The 14,481-nt window shown below is 39.1% G+C and overlaps 1 protein-coding gene across 1 annotated transcript; it reads right to left on the bottom strand.

The window, feature by feature from the left end:
* Window positions 1-1,431: 1,431 nt before the first annotated feature.
* msh2 (mutS homolog 2 (E. coli)) lies at window positions 1,432-14,264 on the bottom strand. Its single transcript, XM_028477026.1, has 16 exons — window positions 14,037-14,264; window positions 12,666-12,814; window positions 10,688-10,972; window positions 9,775-9,921; window positions 8,323-8,472; window positions 8,055-8,188; window positions 7,758-7,957; window positions 7,576-7,685; window positions 6,852-6,975; window positions 5,904-6,054; window positions 5,714-5,811; window positions 5,261-5,506; window positions 3,728-3,932; window positions 2,808-3,055; window positions 2,551-2,723; window positions 1,432-1,704 (listed from the first exon to the last, which is right to left on the bottom strand). The coding sequence occupies exons 1-16, from the start codon at window positions 14,242-14,244 to the stop codon at window positions 1,528-1,530; spliced, it is 2,805 nt and encodes a 934-aa protein (XP_028332827.1). The 5' UTR covers window positions 14,245-14,264; the 3' UTR covers window positions 1,432-1,527.
* Window positions 14,265-14,481: the final 217 nt, after the last annotated feature.

Genomic DNA, 14,481 nt, shown 5'->3' with positions numbered 1-14,481 from the left:
GACAAAAGAAGCAAACAGGAAACTGGCCATTTCTAAGAAAATAAAACTTTATTAGATCAAGGTGTTTGTGTTTTTTTTTTTTTAAAGAGATAAATGTCTATCTAAATAATTTTGTCATGTGCGCTAAAAATTAAGTAGCAATACACAAAAAGAAAACAGACCATGTGTATGGAGCGCCAATTGTAAAGTTTGGCAATTGGCACAGCAACTTCTTGCAACATTTAGCAATAAACCACGTTTAAAAAAAAACGTATGTGAAATGTTTTGTTACTACTTACGTTCACATGTTTTTACAAGAAAACTAAATATCACATGTCAATAATAAATCTAAATGCTAAATGTTAGAGCTAAATGTCACAGGTTAAACTAAATCTTGAATACTTAATATTTACAATAGCATTTAGTTTTAATATTAACATTTGGATTCATATTTAACATTTAAAGATTTAGATTCAATATTGAACATTTAGATTTAACGTTGACATTTTTACGGGAAAAGTAAATATTCCAAATTTAATAAATATTGCTGTAAATCTGGGCAAAAGTAAATAAAATATTTCACGCCTTTTTTAAACGTGGTTTATTGCCAAATGTTGCAAAAAGTTGCTGTGCCAAACTTTACAATTGGCGCCCCATACGCCTATATACTTACTTTTTTTTGTAAAAAAAATATGACGATGTTAAATATTAAATCTACATGCTAATTTGCGTATTAGCTCCACCCGTGACTTAAAATTTACCTTTAGCATTTACATTGATCACAAATTTCACAAGTACTGATGTAAATCTGGTCAAAAGTAACACATCTAACGGGCCATTTCTAAAAAATATATATATATATTTTTAAAGATATAAATGGTGTTTGTCTTCCATTATCTTAATATTCCTGTCATGTGCTTTAAAAAAAAAAAAAAAAACTACAAGAAAGCTTCACACACCGCATCGATCCTTAACCTTTACCATTTGTTCTGCGGTATAAGTGTTATGTCCCTCCGGTCGGTGCTGAAAGCATCTTGTGACTCATTTAGTCGAATTTTCTTCTCATTGATGTGTTTGTTTAGCAATTGCTTGGATTTGTCAGTTTTTCAATTGTTGGCACCATAAATGAACAACAAAAACAATCTTTTGTCCAGAATAATCCACCCAACAATCAGATTAAACACTGACTGTCCAAAACAACATGTAAGCAGTGCTAGCGATGTTGTGGAAACTAAAAACTAAAGTGTAATAAGGTTAGAAAAGCCTCTATTTTTTAGTGACAAATCTAACACTGTGCCAGGTTTAAGTGTCTGCTGCTTTCCTCAACAATTTGATTAGTCGGATTATCTGTGATGCATTGATTACACACACACGTAACGCAATTATTGAATTGTTTACAGCAGCTGAAGAAAAAGAGGTCAAACACAAATCGAGTGACATCTGTATCCACGACAAATACTTTTATTGAAAACTGTACAACAATAGTTTTTTTTTTTTTTTTGTTTTTTCAATAACAAGAGCAGTTTGAATTTTCATACGACGTCACATTCAGACACTTTTCTTAGAAACGCAGCGTGAGAGAATGTCGCTGATGTACGAGTTATTCTCATGGAGCAGCTTCTGTTTCATCTTCTTTAATTCCGACTTAACCTCGTCTTCAGTCATGGTGGCCACAGGAAGTGACTTCACCCTCTGCAGGAAGTCCTCAATAAGGTTTTCGCCAACCTGCAGGACACACAGGAAGTCATGAGCACAAAAAAAATCATCTTAGCAAAGACAACTTCCTTTAATTAACATCATTCCGTGGCATTAGACGACTATTTTTGCTTATTCTGAGGTGGATTTTCTTTCAATCCTCCACAAAAGTCCAACTGTACTTTTTTCCCCCCATTATTTAATCAGTTTTTCACCAAGGTAAAGATAACTTTTGGCATATTTGTCGCAGTTGTGTTGGGAAACAAACAGTAGGAAAAAGAGAGGAAAAACTACTGTGGGAAATTTAACACATTTTACGGTGGGTATTCCCCACTTTAATACATCAAAAACTAAATTAAATGTAAAAGTGCAGCACTCAAAAATACAGGAAATAACCAAACATTGTTTGTAATCTGTGCCAAAAAGCTTCAGGAAAAAAAAGACATATATATATATATATATATATATATTTTTTTTAAGTCAGCTATTGAAAGTTTATTGTTCTGCTTCACTTCACATGTCGACCTTAATCATTATTTTTGCACTTTAGTTCCACATTTTGATCTATTGCAGTCTAATAATTTAAAGCTCTTTTAATTTCCGCTACATTTTTATGGTTGTTATGACTTTCTTTGTGTGTAGGTGTTTTGTTTAGTGTTTTTGATCTTTATTGTCAGAGAAGAAAGGTATTTTTGAAGATTGGCATGAAATCTAAATTTCCTCCGTCTGTGGCGCCCCACCTGTCATACCTCCGTTCCCCACTAGGGGAGCGCGCCGCACACTGAGAAGCACTGGGTTACACAGTTTAATGTGAACAAGCTTTTCCTGCGGCTCTTTTAACAAACATTTAAGAAAAAGCTAAAATAAGAGTCGAACCTGTTTGTCGCTGCGACGCCTCTTTGCTTCAGGCTCCTCCCCCTGTTCAGAATCACCCACTAGTTCCTGGAACTCCTCCAGTTCCTCCGCCTTCTCCCTCGCCATGGCGAGCACTGACGGTGGGAAACTAGCCAACTCGGCCACGTGGATCCCAAAACTCTGGTCGCACACGCCTGAGAAAAAAAAACGTTATAGCAAATACGTTAAAAAGGAAAAGAAACAGAAACCATAGTGTGTGTGTGTGTGTGCGTGTTCACCTGCTTTGACTCTGTACAACATGGTGAGTGTGTTGTGAGACGTCAGCGCCGTCACGTGCAGGTTGTGGACGGTGAGCTGCTGCGTCGCCAGCGCCGTCAGCTCGTGGAAGTGCGTAGCGAACAGGCAGAAGCAGCCGATCTTAGAGGCCACGTGTTCGCTGATGGCCCAGGCCAGGCCGAAGCCGTCGTACGTGGACGTGCCTCGGCCCAGCTCGTCGATGATGATCAGAGAGTTTTCCGTGGCCGAGCTGGAGGGGACGCACGCACACGGGGAGAAGGGAGTGACGCGTAGGGCCCTATAAAATCTATTTGATTTTTTTCCCCCAAATTCCAAGTTTTATGTTTTTTTCGAATTCCGTTTTTATTTTATTTTTAAATTCTGTGTTTTCCACATTTGTTTTTAAAAATTTCAGAACACATTACTTTTTAACTCTTGTGAGAAAACAAAATAAATCATAATAAAAAAGAAAACAATAATTAAACAAAAATGTATGTAAATAAACCAAAATGTAATTTAAAATAATGTATAAGCTACAATTCAAAGGTAGATATAAGTTGTACTGACATTTAATTATTTCTTTGTCATATAAAGATGTATGAGAGCAGCATTAATGTCACATAATTTTACCTCAGAGTTTTGATCAACTTAATTAAAATGAACCCAATTTATATTAATGACATTATTTCAAATTAACCTAATTTAATTCATCCTCATGACATCATTCCAGACCGTAATGATAAAACAAAAACAAATGAACACAAGGATGCAGCAATTATTTTACCACTAGGGGCCAGAATATTTAACAGTATTAGAAGCTATTAAGTTAACGTGAACCTATGATGTTTAAAGCTCCATTTCCGCGTTCAACAGTGGATTCCGTTTTCATTGGTGGATTGGTCGCCCTAGATGCGGTTCTTACCGGAGGATGGAGGCCGTCTCCAGCATCTCGGCCATGAAGGTGGACACTCCTTTCACCTGGCTGTCTCCTGCTCCCACCCTGGCCAGGATGCTGTCCACCATGCTGAGCTCTGCTTTCTCGCAGGGCACAAAACAGCCGATCTGGGCCATCAGCGTGATCACGCCCACCTGTCGGATGAAGGTGGACTTGCCTCCCATGTTCGGCCCTGCGGGGAAAGTCATACGCTGATGGTCACGTTAACTGAAAGGGGGAAAACTAAAGGTTTGACCCTTTAATTAGTGCAATATGTCACACTCCGTCATGTTCCAAATGTAATATTTACAAAGAAAAGATACAATACAACAAATGTATAAAGTATAAAGAGTTTTCTCAAAGCTTAGTATTGAATGCAGAATAACATATGCTTTTACATTGTACCAGGACCAGTTTCAAACAAAACCCATGATAGTACATACAGTATGTATGTGTGTGTTATACATGGGTGGGGGTTCATGTTCCATCATCAATCAGAACTACAATAAAGAACTTCGCCATGGAGGTCATATTTCTACCAACGTTTATGATTAGTTTGTCTGTTAGCAGGATTACATAAAAAGATCATGCATTTTGACAACATTATATCAAAGATAGGCCTTATGCTATAGAGGATTCCATTAAATGAAAGGGATCCAGATTAATGTACTGAATCTGGATAAAACATCCCAATCTCTCATCATTGGCAAAAAAGTGGTTTGTGATGACTCATTATGTCAGGTTTGTTACCCAGTTTCATCCGGATCAGATTAGGAATCAGGATTGTGCATTTCATCGTTATTTGTCAAAAAAATAAGAGCACACATACATTTGAACCTATTGTACCGTTATACTGGGGATAGATGGGTAATTTCAACCAATTTTTAGGACATCCCACGCACTTTGGCCTCAAAACATTCAGAATTCTTTTTCAATTTTTTCGTGATTATTCAATAGGCAAATTTTTGAATATTTTTTGCGATATGGCCAATGTAGTGAGGGAGGTATGTCTTGATTTTCAAACAAATTGCAGTTCCCTATGTGGTGTAGTTACTGAGATACTGGAAGCTCAAAATGGAAGAAAAACAAGGAAAAATCTACCCATACCGCCCCCTCCTCACTAAATTGGCCATCTCAAAAAGTATTCATCCAATCAAAACAGTAATTTGCCTATTGAATAATCACAGAAAAATTGGTAAAAATTTTCAGAATTTTTGGGACAGAAGTGTGTGGGACATCCTGAATATGTGTTGAAATGACCCAGAAATGTCTCCCAGAATCACTGATCCAGATAACTTCCATTATCTGGATAAAAGCAGATTTAGTGCTTGGTGGAGGTTTGTTTACGGTATTAGAGTTTGAACTTTAATTTGAAAATGTCAAGAAAGGACAAAAGCTCACTTTATTCTAGATATGAGAGACTGATTAATGTCTGACCTTTAAAGCTGCACTACTGCCAGGATCAAACAAGCTGATGTTTTGTCTCTTTATGTGTTTGAGTGTTTCCAACGCTGTCGTCACCTGTGATGATAAAGAAGCTCCTCTCGCCCTGCACGAAGCTGATGTCGTTGGGAATGAAGGCAGTGTCTGCGTCCGTCTCCATGCACGGGTGTCTGGCCTGCAGCAGCTCCAGTCGGCGCTGGCCTTCGCCTAGGAGACGAGGCCGCACGTAGGGCACGGGAGCGGAGACGGTCACCACGGCGAAGCTGGCCACCGCGTCCAGCTGAGCCACCACGTCGCTCAGCGCCTGCAGGGGATCCACGTAACCTGGTTCACGTGGTTTCGACGAATGATGCGGTTATGGAAAGATATCAAAGTGTGCAAAATGAGTTCCAGTGAAAGGAAAATGCCATCAGACAAACCATCTCCTGCCTAAAAGCTGAAAGCAATGAATGGTTTGGTGACCTTTGTAAATAAAAATGTGAATAAAATCAATTATCAGTCGTAATCTACTAGTATTCATGCTACACACACCTGAGGCTATGTTGATGATCTCCTTAACAATGGCGTTCTGGGCTTCCTCATACTCCTCCCTGCTCTTAGTGTACTCTTCATTCAGAGAGCTCAGTTTACTGTGGACCAAAGAATGACAGACACAAACAAAAAGAGTTTAGTCAGCGATAAAAAAAAAAACAGGAAAAGATCAGCACCGTGTGACACACACCTGTTAGTGAAGCGCACGCCGTTCTTCTGCACGTCCAAGGTGGTAAACTTCTTATTGTTCCGCAGACTTTTCTCCTCCTTGCAGGTCACTCTGAGGTAAAAACCAAGCATGCTGTTGGACTCCAGCTTAACGCCTTTACCTGCATCCATGCCTGAAACACAGGACGGGAACGAGTGAAGCATCCAATCAACTTCTGTAGTCTAAATATTACTATGGAGCAATAAACAAAGTAGAACATGCAGCATTTAGCAACAAAAACACGTTTAAAAAACGTATGGGAATTTTATTGTTACTTCTGACCATATTTACAGTAAGATTTGTGAAATTTGTGATATTTACTTTTCTCGTAAAAATATAATGTCAATGTTAAATCTAAATATTAAATATGAATGACAAATATTAAATCTAAATGTTAATTTGCATGCTATCTAAATATTTAGTTTCATCCGTGACATGTAGATTTAGATTTAACATTTAGATTTACATTTAACATTTAGATTAAACATTTAAGATTTACATTTAACTTTAGATTTAGGTTTAACATTTAAGATTTACATTTAATATTTCACATTTAGATTTAACATTGAAAATATATTTTCACAACGTGGCCACTGTTTCAAATCCCATTCGTCCCAGCCATTGTCGTCGTGAGCCAATTCTTCAATGATTGACTTTAATCCTCCTGTAAGTGTGAATTATTTCTTCCTGGAAGTCAGAAAGACTTCAAGCCAACCGACCTCACAGAAAGCATGAATGTGGTTTGAATGAATAATGGCTTGTGCGACAGGGCTGCGAGTTACAGACGTCAAAGCTAAGATAGCATCAGCAGAACAATGTAATAGCTAACAACGTTACTCGTGAATACTACATCTAAATGCATTTCTAATAGAATGAGAATGAGCGTTTAGGATTGAGTCAAAGTGATTTTATCTGGGCTATAATAAGCACCGAGCTCTCTGGCTGCACTGTTCAGCACCGCCTGCATGTTCTTCTCCAGCTCGTCCATCTTCTCTCTGAGCTCACTGAGCACTGGATCAAATGAGGCCTTCACCAGGAACTCGTGGTGGTCGATCTGCAGAGAGAAAAAAAAAGCTATGTTTTTTTTTTTTGACGAGCCAGTGGAGGCAGACATGTAAACAGGTGGCAAAAAATGGTCCAAAAGTGGCAAAAACATGGCAAGAAAAAAGTGTAAAGCGACTAAAATTGGGTACAAGCAGTCAAGAGTGGCAAAAATGGGCAAATAGGAGGAGCCAGGTGGTATGTAATGGCAAAGTGTAGCTTAAATGAACAAAATGTGGCAAACAATAGTGAAAAAGGGAAAAATATGGAACAAAAAGAGGCAAAAAAGGAAACAAGTGGTATTTATTGGGGAAAAGTTAGCGTATTTGAATGAAAAGTGGCTAAAAGAAATTAGAGAAAGAACAAAAATTGGGTAAAAGTGTCAAAAAGAACCTGTCAAAAGTTTTTGAAAAGGGATAAAAGGGGACAATGAAAGTTGCAAAATGGCCGAATTTGGTTATCCTATCTTAAACGGTTTCTGAGAAAAGCTGTCCCCTTTAACTCAGACGAACGGACGGAGCTCAAACCTATATCCCCCTTCCACACTTTGTGGGGGGGGGACACCTCTGATGTTGAGACAAACACTTTGAAATCTCACATGCATGTGTCAGACCTGGTTCATGTCCAATGTGGTTTCTATCATCTCCTGAAACTTGGTGAAGTCCGTCTGCAGATCCATGAACGGAGTGAGGAATGCCGCCTGCAGCAGGACCAGATGATTTCCTGGAAATTAGAGGCAAATCCAATCATTCAGGCCTGTGTCAAACAGTGTGAGCTCCTTCCTTCCAAACCCACCTGAGTGCTTCTCCAGGGCAGAGATCAGCGCTGGGATGTGGCTCACAGCCTGGTAGGCGCGGTAACAGTCCTGCAGAGTGGCCGTGTGACGATGAAACTTCTTGGCCAGTCGGTGAAGGTCGGGGAAGCGTCTCAGCAAGTCCTCGTGACATGTCTGCCTCAGCTCAGAGTCGCATACAAAACTCTCCACCAGGTCCAGCCTGTGGACACACGAGTCCATCAAAAGTGCCGCAACAGTTCCTGCTCCACACCAAACATCTTCCATCCTGATGCTGATCCCCTTTTTTAATCTTTTACCTCTCTTCTATCTTGGTTTTGTCCACGAGCGGCTGTTTGATCCACTGATTGACGAGCCGCTGACCTTGTGGCGTGCGACACTTGTTCAACAGTCCAGCTAGTGAATGAGCTCCACTGGTGTCCTCAGGGGAACCCTACATTACAAAAAATACAAGTTTCACTGCTCTCACATGGGTTAAAACCACAGTTTCTGTCAAACTCGAGCTGCGTTTTTCTTTTTTAGTGGAAATGTGACTTGTTCATCATGACAAGGGTTGTTCGCACTGACCTGGAAGAGGTTCAGGGCCCTGACGGCGGCGTTGTCCAGCCTCATGTACTGACTCAGGTCCAGAGTGGTCAGGCTGAAGGAGTTGAAGGTCGACTCGTCAGAAAGTAGCTCTAGAAAACGCACCACAGCAGCCAAGCACGACATCGCCACCTGGAAGGAAAACCACAGCAAAAGTGGAAATGCATCCAAAAAAAACAAATGACTAGTTTCATTTATTTTTTTTTATCCTTGTTTTTAATCAGGAGAAAACTGGGTTAAATGTGACCAAATATAGTGGAAATGGTGGTGAAATGGCTTTAACTGCAATTGGTTAAAAGAATCTAATTAGAGTGATCAAAAAAGGACAGAAAAAGTGGTAAAAAGGGTTCAAAGTGTCAATATTGGAACAAAACTGGAAAATTATGAGCATGACAAATCGTGAATGTGGTTAAATTGGTAAAAATAAGGATGAAATATGTTGAAAAGAGGTTAAAAGTGACAATAATGGGTCAACAAATGCAACAATAGGTGGGAAAGTGGTGGAAAGGGTTTATAAGTGGTGAAAATGTGAAGAATAGGCAATGAAACTTTGATGGAGAAGTGGCAGTAATGGGAGTAATGTAGCAAAAATGTGTTAAAAGGAGCAAAAATGTCATTTCTTTTTTATGAAAATAGGGTAAAATATGGCTAGTTTGGTGTAGTTGCAGTAAAAGGGTGAAAATGAGCAAAAATGGGCTTGAATTGTTCCGAAAATATTTTTAGTTTCTTGAAGGCATCTGGCGACCCCCCCCCCCAGTGTCTCACGACCGCAAATGGGGTCTTGACCCCGAGGTTGAGAAGCCCTGCCTTACAGGAGAAAAAGCCAAAAGTGACAAATTGTGCAGGTGTTTGTTAATAAGAGTGTGTGTGTAGCATTTTGCGTGAGCAAATTTAACCCAGAATTGTCTTTCTGGTATGACTTTATTGAGTTAAAAATATTGAGATTGATATCATATCGCTATCTAAAACTGCAGAATTGCAGCCTTCGAGGACGTTTTTTGGATATTAATTTTACATTCTACCATGAGTCACAGTTTATCAGCGTGAGATCGTCGTCTAAAACCTCTGATGGGCTTATTTTTAGTTTCTATGAGCATTCTCATTCAAATATGCTTCATTCAATCTATGCTCTATTCAAGTGTTCAGAAGGGCTTTAATTCCCTGCTTGTGTACTGCGTGAGGAAAGAGAAACACAAACAATATGGCAAACACAGAATGCCGCGCATCGCATTGATTCCCTCCTCGTTCAAGTGTTCTCAAAGGCCGGGAAAGAAATGATCTGATCGGGTTTTTTTCCCCACTACGTCCACCACACCGTTTCAAAACTGATAATATCCTGCGCTGTGACGCTAATGAGCTGCTCGTAGCGACGTGCACATCCCCGAGAGACGGAGAGATCATCGATGTTGCTTAATGAAGTATTGGCGAGCCGACCTGTTTGTCCAGCTCAGGTAGAGTGTTGCTAGACGCGTTCTCTCCTCGTTTGGCTCGCAGCAGTCGGTTCAGATCCTGGACCATGTCTTTGCTGCTGAAGTCGGCTCTCTTCCTTTCAGAAAGCAGCATCCCACCTCGCTGTACCACCTAGAACAACAAAAATAGTGATTTACATCGTCATTTCTACGATAATCAATAACCGTCGTATTACAGTAGGGCTAGTTTAAAAAAAATTATTATTATATCAGTCAGAATTCAAATCACCATTATTCAAATGATTATTTGTCAACCAAAAAGTGAATTAATTGTAAAAACAATGTAAAATATATTCTTTAAACATAAATAAAATCATTTTAACACTAACATCAAGTACGTTGACTTTTGCACAAAACAGAAAATATATTATTTGAATGCAAATAAATAAAAAGGTGCATAGTATTAATTAAAATATTTTTCAAGTATGTTCCCTTCACTCAGAAATCCATCAAACTGTGATTTTTATGCTGTTCTGAGAAGTAGTGAAAGCAGCGACTCCTAAAACAAGTATTTAAAAACAAAATAAGCTATAACTAAAATATATATCTGTATAGGCAAAATTGTCATTTTTTATATCCCCAAAATAGAAAACTTGATATATCTTGAATCTCGATATATTGCCCAGCCCTAATGTGTGTGCATTAAACAACTCAAAGTTAGCATTAATAATAGTTTTTTCTCGTGTGCCTAGCTTTATTCTTCGTAGAGAACCTAAATCGTGGAAGTTTGTTTTACTTAGCAAATAAACGTGTATAACTTTGAAAAAATTGTTTTTTTCTCGATTATGCTATTTTTGTAATCGTTGAGTGTAATAATCCAAATGGTAATCAAATTTCGATTAATTGCACAGCTTTTTATCAATGCATTCATGACATACCTCGCGTAGTTTGGTCCCCTCCGCGCTATTCTCGCCTTGGACCAGGAGACACTCTTTGGGGCCGATCTGTACCAGCAGAGACTCCAGGTTAGAGAAGATCTCGTTGTCTGGAAACTCAGAAACTCCCATCTTCCTCTGTGCCGCGTCGACGTAGCCGACTCCGACGACGCGCTGTCCATCAGCTCCAGTGGAAAAACGAACAGCCACGACTCCAGTGCAGCCCTCGGCTCCCGATCCACCGCCAAACAGGATGTCCTCGAGCTGGGTCAGGTTACCTGGAGAGGCCTGGTGGCATGACCGCGAGATACATGTGCTTGACTTTTTATGCAGGTTTTGTTGAAATTTCAAAACTGATACCTAGGGATGTAACGATTCACTCAACTCCCGACACGATTCGATTCACGATACTGGATTCACGATACGATTCTCTCACGATTTATTTTACAAAATGAGACTGTAGACAAATGATGATTGAAAAGTATTCCTTTATTTTTTGGGGGGGAAAAAAAAACAGAAAATACTGTTTTCCTTTTATTTTTCATTGTCAAAAGAATCCCTTGATAAACTATTCAAAATAATGCAATTTAACTAAAAATAAATCTTGAATTAAATAAATAAAGGAGTAATACACATGAAGAAGAAGCTTATTAATTTAAATTCTGGTTCTATAATAAACAACGCAAAACTGCAATAATAGTTCTTTTTCTTTTTAAAAGTGCAACTGAAAATGTATTTTGTGCCTTAACAATTGGACTTAAAAAAAAAAACGTCATTGCCCTGTATTTACGTCAGATATTTGTTTGGACCAGCAGAGGGCGCTGGTAACCCAGTGGTCGGTTGGCATGCAGCTAATCTAGCAGTGAAGAAGAGATGCTATGCTAGCAGACAGAGCTAATAGAATAACGTGACTTTTACAGATATCCATGTAATATTACAGATATTCTATCGGTGCTAAAGGGGTAAGGAATCATTTATTAACATATTTAAGAGTAGAAGGCAGCCAGAAAGAAAGTATTAGCAGACTCCGCCCGCCGCCTACACTTTTGGATAATCTTGGATCTGCTGGTTAAAAAAGATACTGCGATTCAATTTTCAGAAGATCGATATCAATCGTGATACTTCTGAATCGATTTTTAACTGCCTTACGATTAATCGTTACATCCCTACTGATACCACTTTTTTGGTTTTCCTTTCAAGCGCATAAAATCCTAAATAGGAGCTATTTCATGCTTTTAAATATACGTCTAAGAAAATAAACGTACCTTAAACTTTTAAAAATGCGCCCCCGCTGCAGTATTTAATCAGTAATGTGATGAAATATAAGTGAAATTGGCTGATGGCCTAATAAACACAGACAAAGGACAACATTTAGTCATTTTAAGGCTGTTTTTAAGGGTTTCGATAGCTCATTTCTTTTAATGTGATATTCATTGCCTCAAGCTTTCGGACGTAAGGCTGATATAAACGTCATATTTCGGTGTCTCTCTCCAGGATCTCTGTTGTGAAGCTGTTCTCAGCGCACACAGGTGGGCAGACTTCACCTGCTCAGCAGCTGATCCTCTTCCACAGAGGGTCTAAATGATCTCAGAAGTTTGTTTTGCTCCACCTCAGATGTGAGGATGCCGATTTTCATCTTAGAACAGCTTCTTTGCTTGTTTGACCTCAGTGGGCGAGGCCTCCAAAACAGGAGGGCGTAACATGTTAATGACAATCGAATTCAGCCGCCGCATTTATCAACATTTGTACGCTAGGATTGGTCAGATACGAATGTTTCATAAATCAATGCTGTACGATTCAAATGTGCACTCAAATTTGCACCCATTTTAACGCAAGGTTGATAAATGAGGACCACTGCGGTTCGAGTCGTCAAATTGGTAATAATAAAGGCCTACAAGTCATTTTTATTACCGGTAGGCTTCTAACTGGTGAAAATACCTCTGGTTGTATCATCTCTACCATTGAGAGTACTGATTGGTACCTTGTACTCGATCCTCCAGTCATGGTCCTTGTTGCTCTTGCCGTGGTTCCTGTACACTTCCACTCTGTACTGCCTCACCAGCAGCAGGTCTCGGACAAAGGCCTCAAAGTTCATCTTGCTCAGAATCACACTCTCCAGCTTGTGACTTCCTATTGATCAGTAGAAAGACAAAGAACAACCTCAGCGCACGCAATTATTTCAGGGATCGCACGTCGGGAAAAATGAAGAGAGGTACGATTGTAAGTGATTATGGAATGACAGTAGCAAATCGCTGACACGGTGCTATCAGATGATGTATTTACAGTAAATCTCTGAACCTGTGCACCTCACATGAACTCGTGCATCTGATAGTGAGCTTTGGTACAAAAGGATCTTTCTGTTGGAAGTCCTCAGAACAATGAATCACAAAAGCTAGGGGTGCAGCATCTTAGGCGAGACAAGAGTGGAGCACATGATTCGAACAAAAATTTCTCATTCATCTTCCACGTTTGCTTTTCGTCAGTGTCGTCGTAGGCTCTGCCTGAGCTAGACCCAGATAACTCTGACACAAGGGTGTGCACACTGTACAGCTACAGCAGACATGGGTAACTGGTGGCTTGGGGGCCACATTTCGCTCTAGGTCTAATTTTGAGCTGCCCCCCTCACTTTACAACTTAGAAAAACATCTAGAATTGAAGAAAAATACACTTGATGATAAAAATACAGCTAATGACTGCAATAACTCACAAAATGACAACAAATATGCACCCAAATGACTCCAAAATCACAAATTCACAAAAATACATGACTCATAACAAGTACAAAAACACAAAATGACAACAAAAAGACAAAAAAATGACCACAAAAACGGATAAAAGCCTTTGATTTTTGTTGTATTAATACTCGGGTTCTTATTCTAAATACTGATGCATATATTGATAATTTGACCCTTAGATCTAACACAATCATGGATGGATTTTTTTTTTTTAGGGATGTGAATCTTTGGGTGTCTCACGACTCGATTGCGATTCTTAGGGTCACGATTCGATTCAAAATCCAAAAATTGATACAATGCATGGTGTGTTAAGGCAAATTATGGCATCAAAACAATACAGTTTGTATAAGATCATTTTAATTAAAATTATTCCAATGATGTAATCACACAAAGGCAAACTTAAGACAAAAGGTAACATTTGTTCATGCTAAACAAATAAAAAACTTACTAACTGTACAAGAAATAACTTGCATAAATAAAATTGCGTGTGCGTGTGTGTGTGTGTGTGTGTGTGGTGAATAATAATTAAAATATTTTTTAAATGCATTTTTAATCAGTATTTTTTTCAATTACTAGACATTTCAGGCGACCCCATTTGAATTCCTAATAATAATTACCTGAACCCAAATACTTGATGACGCCGTTCGTTTTGAAAACCTCTTTAGCTGCAAACACAGCGTCTTTGCCGTGTACCGTGTAGTAGTCGTTGCGGTCAAATATCCTAAAGGTGGTGTCAGGTTTCTCCGGCATGGAGGAGATAAAGCTGAGGAAGCCATGCTCGGTCGCGCTGTCCATGGACAGGTTCTGTTTCGGCTGCACCGCCATGATGGAAACTCCCGCCACTGCCGAAGCCAAACAGGAAGTGACGTTTCAATTGTGACGTTGTTGCTGCTCAAAAACTGACCGCTTCACACTGAAAAACGTTATTTTTGAGGCCTAGTTATGTTTACAATTAGTCAAATATGTAATTTTACCACCAAACAAAGTCAAAGTTAAAACATATAGTTGTTTAAAAATGCAAGGTAGATATTGAAGGTACCAGAGGTGTAAAGAGTACTGAAT

Source organism: Gouania willdenowi, chromosome 19 (genome assembly GCF_900634775.1).
Source record: "Gouania willdenowi chromosome 19, fGouWil2.1, whole genome shotgun sequence".
In the NCBI taxonomy this organism is placed as follows: domain Eukaryota; kingdom Metazoa; phylum Chordata; class Actinopteri; order Blenniiformes; family Gobiesocidae; genus Gouania; species Gouania willdenowi.
Note: the sequence above shows the minus strand (reverse complement) of the source record. Positions and strands in the feature narration are given on the sequence as shown.

Excerpts from the sequence above, each read along its gene's own strand:
- msh2 (XM_028477026.1), bottom strand. The coding sequence starts at position 14,244 with ATGGCGGTGCAGCCGAAACAGAACCTGTCCATGGACAGCGCGACCGAG. Across the intron at positions 5,812-5,903 it reads GGCGTGCGCTTCACTAACAG|TAAACTGAGCTCTCTGAATG; the intron begins GTGTGTGTCACA and ends TTTGGTCCACAG. Across the intron at positions 3,933-5,260 it reads GAGCTTCTTTATCATCACAG|GGCCGAACATGGGAGGCAAG; the intron begins GTGACGACAGCG and ends CTTTCCCCGCAG.